Source organism: Porcisia hertigi, chromosome 35 (genome assembly GCF_017918235.1).
Source record: "Porcisia hertigi strain C119 chromosome 35, whole genome shotgun sequence".
NCBI classification, from domain to species: domain Eukaryota; phylum Euglenozoa; class Kinetoplastea; order Trypanosomatida; family Trypanosomatidae; genus Porcisia; species Porcisia hertigi.
The window spans coordinates 1,965,379-1,972,661 of NC_090594.1; the positions used below are offsets into that span (position 1 = coordinate 1,965,379).

Consider the following 7,283-nt stretch of genomic DNA (forward strand, 5'->3'; position numbering starts at 1 on the left):
TCACACAGAGACACACAAACAGAGCAGCGATTGACCGCGGCGATACAGAAACCACACAGGAGGAGGAGGCCGTTGGACAGGTGCGGGGTACGCAGGCGCGGCTGAGCTTTTTCTCGACAGAGTTTTGAGCCACCCTTTTCCCTTCCCTCCCCCCTCATCTCCTTCGTCTTCGCTTGAGTGTGTTCTCCTCGCTAGGTTCGACTGTTGCTTTTGTGAGTGGTCAGCGATCTTTTTGACTTTCTTGTTTTACTGCCCTGTTCACGCCTCAAGTGTTGACGTATTCGTTTTCTACTAGTCATCGATGCCAATTTGGTGTCTGCGATCCGCTGAGCACCTGCCTATTGAACTCGACTCCGATCATGAGAATGAGAGTAGCAGCAGCACTTATAGCAGTCACAGCGGTGTCGGTAGTGCTGGTAGCGGTTGCTGCGAATCCTTTGCGGGGTCCCTACGGGGTCGAGTGACAGTATCGCGGCAGCTCCCGCTCCCGGGAAAGACGCTCGAGGAGCCACCATTTCCAGTTGCAGCCGTGTCGCTGGACTCTAATCGCTTCACGGGTGGCGCCACACAGCGCACCATCATGGCGCCCGTAGTGTACCCGTTTCTCTTGGGATCCTCATCACCCGCTGGTAGCACGCATGCAAATCACCAGTCTCTGCAGGGCGTCCAGGAGCGCCGTGTGCGCAACGAGCACGCGTCAGCTGTGAGCTCAGCGCCTGGTATGTCGTGTCGTAGTAGCAGAGGTGGCTCCTTTGCACTTTCGTGCGAGGCGCTCGAGAAGATCGAAACCATGAACATCCTGGTGCTAGGGGCGCGGCAGGTGGGCAAGTCACTTTTCATCAACTCGTATCGGGCTGCCATCACAAACACGACGCAGTGGCCTTCCGCACCTGTAGGTATCTCTGGATGCTACGGTACCACCACTGTGGAACCGTTTCCAAATCATGCGCGGAACCCGACGTGGCTTTGCATCGATACGCCAGGGTGCGTCTATACCGCGGGGCACGAGGCATTATTGGAGAAGTTGGTGGGGGGAATGCCCTGGAAAACGAAGTTGATTGGTCCCAACGCACTCACTCCCAGCCAAATCAAAGACCTTCCCCCAAACGCAGCCAACAGAGCGCATCAGTGTATTATTGTCGTTGCCGCAACTGACCTCATCTCCGATGAAGGTTGGATCAACACGCTACTCTGGCGGAACCGGTACCGCCCCGCTGACGATGTCGCCGCCAGGATATTCCACCTCAAGAGTCTCCTAACGACCCTCCGTACGCTCATGAATGATGCATCACCGTTTGTAGTTGTGTCGAAGATGGACAAGTTTGGCGGTGCAGGCAGCACTACCGCGCGCGCGACTCTGATCTCCATTCTCACTGAGTGCGTTCCTGTGAATCGTCTGTACTTCACAGCAGCTGTCGAGAATGCAGGACTGCTTTCTACAGACCGTACCATTGTTTTGGAGAGCAGCACCAAAGCTAATCTTCTGCGGCTGCACGAAGATATCTGTCTCGCAGTTCAGTGGAGTAATCGGATGGACACCATGTAGTACAATAATACGCACTAATAGGCCCACAGATCTGTGGGGGATCGTGGGTGATGGGTGTTTATTTGTCGTAAGGCACCGCTTTCGTACGGAGGTGTTCCTTCTGCCCGCGAGATGCAAAAAACAAAGCGCGTGGGCGCTTGGCATCTCCACGGAAACCTGATCGCCCAGCACTCTTCTCCCCTGCTTTACCCTTTCATCACCAGCCCTTTTCCTATGCCCTCGTGGCTGTAGTACATGGCTCACCTCACCTTTTTTTTCATGTGAAGTGACACACGCCACAGCAATCACACTTCTCATTGCTTCTCGTGTTGTTCCTCCCACTGCCCTCCCCTTCTCCCCCTCCTCCCCCTCCCCTCCTCTCTCTCACACACACAAACACTCACATACACACCTGCCTAGGTCCATTTACTCGTTTCTAATTCACGTGGAATGGTGTGTGATAAATAGTGCTGGCAGGGCGGGCCTGAAGGCTACTTCATATGTGAGGTGGGGTAGGGTAGGGTGGAGAAGGGGAGCGGTGCGGGCGAGCACTCTTATTGCTCCCGACGAGAGGGAAAAAAAGGGAAGCAGACACAGTAAGCGGGTGTTTACTCCCCCCCTTTTTTTATCTGTGTGGTGGTAGTGGTGGGGGGGGGGGGAGGGGGCGATGGAGGGGACGCACGCAGTGAGATCGCCACCAAGAACCCGCCTTGTTTTTCACGGATGCGCTCGGCTCGCCTGACGTGTTCAGCACCACTAGAACAAAAAAAGGGTGCCCCCAAAACAGAAAAAAGAGAAGTAGCACTACCACATCAAATGTGTGGCCTAGCGCCACATCTCAACGCATCCTCGAGGATATGAGGTGTTGAGCCCTATGCAAGTGCGTTTTCTGTCCTGCTACTCGACCCTCTCCGCGCACCTCTATGAGTGTTTCTCTTTTTCATTTTCCTTTTTTGTTCGCCTATGATTGTACGCATGAGTCCCCTCTCTTCTCTAAGTGGCGGCCGCGTGTTTCGCAGGTGCTGTGTCTTCGTGATCACGTCCGCCCCTCACGCCTTATTTACTCCCTCGTCTTCTCCGCTTAACAGACTATACAGACGTGATGAATACCAAAGAAGATTGTCCTTCCTTTGAGCACACACGGTCTGGCGATGTCTTCTTGTTGAACCGCAGGTGCTTCTCAATGAAAGACCCGTTCGCTATAGCGCTGTGTTGTTGCACCAAGACAAAGAGCCGCTTCGATCATGTCGGCATGTTCTTGAAGATAAGCGATGATGACCTCAGGAAGTACCCTGAAACACGCAAGCGCATCACGGACGTATCACCATCAGGCACCTACATCCTAGAGACGAACTTGCGCGGTGTGACTCTCTACGCAGCGGAGCAGCGACTGGGTCGTACCTCCGCCGGAGAAGCGGCATCGCGTCCCCTCAATGTGAGAGACAGAGAGGGAGAGAGACAGCTCCAGCAGGCCTTCCTTGATCAGATAGAAATGATCTACGGTACACCTTACAACAACGAAGTATATCATCTTCTACCCTCCGCCTTTAGTCCCCCGGACAAGATGGATCGAATACGGGCCGCACAGAAGTTCAACCGACTCAGCCACGAAAAGGCGGCGCTTGAAGAAATGGCCAAAGCGCATTCCAGCAAAGCAGCGGTCTACCGTGAGATTGCGCACAAGTACAGGAATGCGCAGTCGTATCTTGCCTCCACATACTTTCCCCACCTAAGTTCCACCTTGCCGTCAGGTGAGGTGATCATGAATTGGAACAACAGACACTTCTGGGTTGACGGAGTCAACAATGCCGACAAGATGCTCTGCTCGGAACTCATTTGTAACCTGTGGCACCGCGCAGGTTTGACCATCGGGTACCTGCCAGCCTCATCCATGCGTCCCTTTGACTTTCTGAGTAATCAGCGCTTCAACTTTGTCTCCCCGACGAGTGAATTTGGCGAAATAACTCCGATCAAGGTGAACAGCGCCTACGCGCGGCATTGGAAGGAGTCAACTCGATGCGCCGCAGCGAGAAATCGAGGTGCCGAGGCTGTGCAAGCTGACCTCACAGAAGACCAGCGTCTCAAGTTCTTCAATGAAATCCTCGTCAGCAGTGGGCTACCACCGGTCGCTTCGCTGAGCACCGCTGCCGCCTCCACCGAACCGCTTCCGTCTCGGTGGGTGGTGCAGTCAAATACGCGCAGCGACGTAATTCCTAATTTATGGTTTCGCCTTTCCTCATCGGGTATACTCTTTGCGACCTGTGCGGTGCCGTGCGCTCCTTTGACGCTTCGGTGGATGGAGGGGCAGGTCGGACTGTCTTTATCCCGCGGAAGCGTCTGGTCTCTTACCTGCGGGACCTTTGCCCAGTGCGTATCGCTTGCCGCTGCGCAAGCAGTTGTCCTTGCCGCTGCAGCGCGTTGCTACCGTGTCTCGGGGGACGAGCTCGTCATGGGTGCACACACAGGCGGCAGCCTCGTAGACACGCGGCACCCGTACTACGACACAGTCGCCCTCTACGGCTTTTCTGCTCTTGTGGCGCACCTCGTTGCAACGCCGTTGCGAAATGCCAATATCGCCCACCACTTCGGACCCATGCGTCCCGGGCCTATGTCGATGCGGCAACTGTTTAAGGGGAGTGTATTACTCTTGCCTGCCGCTTTGTTGTTGCCCTTTCAGGCGTACTGGCTCTCATGGTACGAAACAGCGGGGTCCTTCGTTGTGCCGACGCCGTCGTCCGTGTGGCGTCCCCGTGAAGACCTGCTCACAAGCGCTGAGTGGGTGGAAAATAAGAATTATGCCCTCGCTGGGGCTTTTGGCGCCTCACTCTTCACTGATGCCCTCCTCTACCCTTTTGCTACGCTGGCAGCACGCAGACTAATGAGCGACTTATACACGCCTCAGAGGCCACCTAGTTTTGGTCGGTCCCTCTACGCTGGCTATCGCTTTCGTTTCCTTAGTAACCTCATTATTCTCACCACCTCTACGGCATACCTCCACAACCTGGGCAGCATCTAGCACACTCTCACCAAGAGCACAGTGTGGCCATCTGTGTCGTGTTTTGTCCTGGAGTCCTCCATGCGTGGCAACGTCTCTATCGGATGGGAAGGGCAGCGTAGGTGTTTGCCATAACAACCCCACTCGAATTTTTGTAGAGCACCCATATGCATACCAGATACATCAGGCAGGATCTCCATTACGTTTAATTAGCACCTACCGTTCTCCCAAACGGTAATTGTCTCGTCTAGGGTCGAGGGGGAAAAAATGGTGCGCCACATCTTCAAGTCGAGCGGATCCGTTTCCGCACAACAACTGGGGAACCGCGCAATTTGATGCGTTTTCCCGGACTTTTACTTTTACGGCACTCTTGTTTTACTTTATGGTGTGCACCAGCTGTTCTGGTTGACCCCCCCCTTCTTTTCCATCACGTTCCGTATTTTTTTACTCAACACTCTCAGTCGTGTTCTCCATGCTGATGTGACGTGTTGTCTCAGACGCGCACTGCGTCCTTCGCAAAGGTGACCACCTGCGCTTTTTCCTCACCCACCCGTGTAACGCGGTGTGCCTTTTGGCTACCACCCACTCGTGGGTCTCTTTCATTTTCTGTGTACATTCCAATCTATCCTCTGCCTGAGGCATGCCTCGGGCTGTCAATGCTGACGACTAACTCCTTCGCTCCCTCTCTCTGGCCTACCCCTTCTCTCTCCCTTCCTATGCCCATTAGTGATTATTCCCTTCTCCGCGTAGAGAGGCAGCGAGGCGTGGGCGTGTTCACACAAACACACACACACGCGCGCAGGAATACAAACCCAGTGCACCACATTCCATTGATGCCACTTTTTTTTCTCAGAGCCATCGTTGCTCTGCTAGGGGCAGTCTCTCAGACAGAGCCCATGTGTGTGCGACTGTGATGTTCATGGTGAAGGAAGGGCTTCTTCGCTTCTGAGCCCCGATGGTGTGAACCCGAGAGAACATCAGCTCCACCTTGGCTTTTCTTATTTCATCGATCCTCACACCGTCCCCACGCCGGCGGGTACCAGAGATGAAGTCACCGGTTGCTGATCGTACACTCATTGAAGATTCGACGACTGGGAAGAGGACACACCTCCCACCCACATGGGTGGTCTGATTCTGAGTGATGCGTTCGTCGAGCAAACGAGGAAGAATGCATCAGTCTCGGGGGTGGGGTGGGGGTGGAGATACTTCCGTATCCACGTCGTCTGCTTAGAAGACAGCTTCGTCGGACATAGGGAAGTCGTCGCGGGCGCCCGCTATAGCATTCCTTCAGCCACCTTTGAGGCACCGTAACTCCCCATCCCGCCCCCGAACAACAGAAATTCATCCAGAGGGCACACATCCTCTTTTTGCTCCCTCCCCCACCGCTCAGTCGGCTTCAGAGGTCAAGTAGAGGAACGCATCGTAGCCCGCGACGCAAACAACCACCGTGCGTTCAGCTGCGGACAGTAAACACTGCCAGTCCTGCAGCGCCACGCCTACGGAGTTCACCGACCTGTAAGCGCAGTCCAATGATCCCAGCGCTCGAGAAGACACTGGTGACCGGACAGAGAGCCACTCCCGCTCACGACGCCCTATCACACAAGTGCGACCTGACCTGTGCACCGACGCAACATGAGACGAACAAAAAACCTGTGTTCATGTATCGCCCCTCCCCAAAGGCAGTCGTGCCATGGTCAACACGCATTGGGGAGCTCGGCTCTGCCTCACTGTGTACACGCGCAGAAGAGCCACCCGAGGGGTGGACTGCGCATTCGAAGCGTTGAAAAATATTTCCACTGGACGCTGCTGCTGCTGCTGCTGATATATTTTTTTCCGTGTTGATGGCGGTTCTGCTATCGCAGCCTCCCGCAAGAACAACGTACACACACACACACACACACACACGCGGTACGACTCTTGTGGAAGTCCCCGAATCGCCTACTCTACGTCCTCGCAGCCCGTAACACGATAAAGGGCTAAAGTCCCCCAGTCTAGGCTGTGCCGCGCAACTCAGTATAGTAACGGTGTGTGTGTGTGCGTGTGTGTGTGTGTGACCAGCGACTCGGGGCGGCGGGGGTGGGGTGGAGTGGGGCCAGGAATCTGGAGAGAAGGGTGTGTCTGCGCTCTTTTATGAGGCTTTTTCATGCGAGCCGGTTTGGCTTCGCTGTGAGCGGTACACTTGCACCCGCACGCAAAAAAAAAAGAAAAACCGACCTCTTGTTTGAGATGAGCTGCAACAGTCCGGCTTGCTCAGAGTTTCTGTGGAGGCATCGATTTCCCTTTTCTTTAGGCCTTTTCCGACTCCGTTCGCTGCTTCGCACTGTTTTTCCTGCCCACTCTTGATATTTCCGAGTACATGTGCTCCCGCATTTTATTTTTAGTGGCCTTGACACTCCCCGCCCTTCTTCTTTCCTTTTTTCTCCCCCAATCCCTAAGTTGAGCGGTCGACGCACGATTCGGTTTCCTCGACGATACGCACATATCCCTCCCTCCCTCCCCTCAAGACGTCCACACACACACACACACACACACACACACACACACACACACACACACACACACACACAATCACACACGGAGTCGGGCCAAAGTACATACCGGGCCTCCTCGTTCTGTTTGTGCTCCTCCTCCCCTTCCCTCCCCTTCCCTCCCGCACTCCCCGGCATCTCCTATACAACCCATCTTTCCCACGCAAGTCCTGCGTGCACTGGCGCACATATTCAACAAGAGAGAGAGCGCGCCAGCTCACCAGCTCGTCACAGA

At 54.8% G+C, this 7,283-nt stretch overlaps 2 protein-coding genes across 2 annotated transcripts; both read left to right on the top strand.

Annotated features, from left to right (window-relative positions):
• Positions 1 to 301: 301 nt before the first annotated feature.
• On the top strand, positions 302 to 1,546 carry JKF63_01513 (uncharacterized protein; the record flags this gene model as incomplete). Its single annotated transcript, XM_067897560.1, has 1 exon — positions 302 to 1,546. The coding sequence occupies one exon, from the start codon at positions 302 to 304 to the stop codon at positions 1,544 to 1,546; it is 1,245 nt and encodes a 414-aa protein (XP_067753717.1).
• A 1,081-nt stretch (positions 1,547 to 2,627) lies between these two features.
• JKF63_01514 (uncharacterized protein) lies at positions 2,628 to 4,541 on the top strand (the record flags this gene model as incomplete). The annotated part of the gene is made up of 1 exon (XM_067897561.1): positions 2,628 to 4,541. The coding sequence occupies one exon, from the start codon at positions 2,628 to 2,630 to the stop codon at positions 4,539 to 4,541; it is 1,914 nt and encodes a 637-aa protein (XP_067753718.1).
• Between the last annotated feature and the right edge of the window lie 2,742 nt (positions 4,542 to 7,283).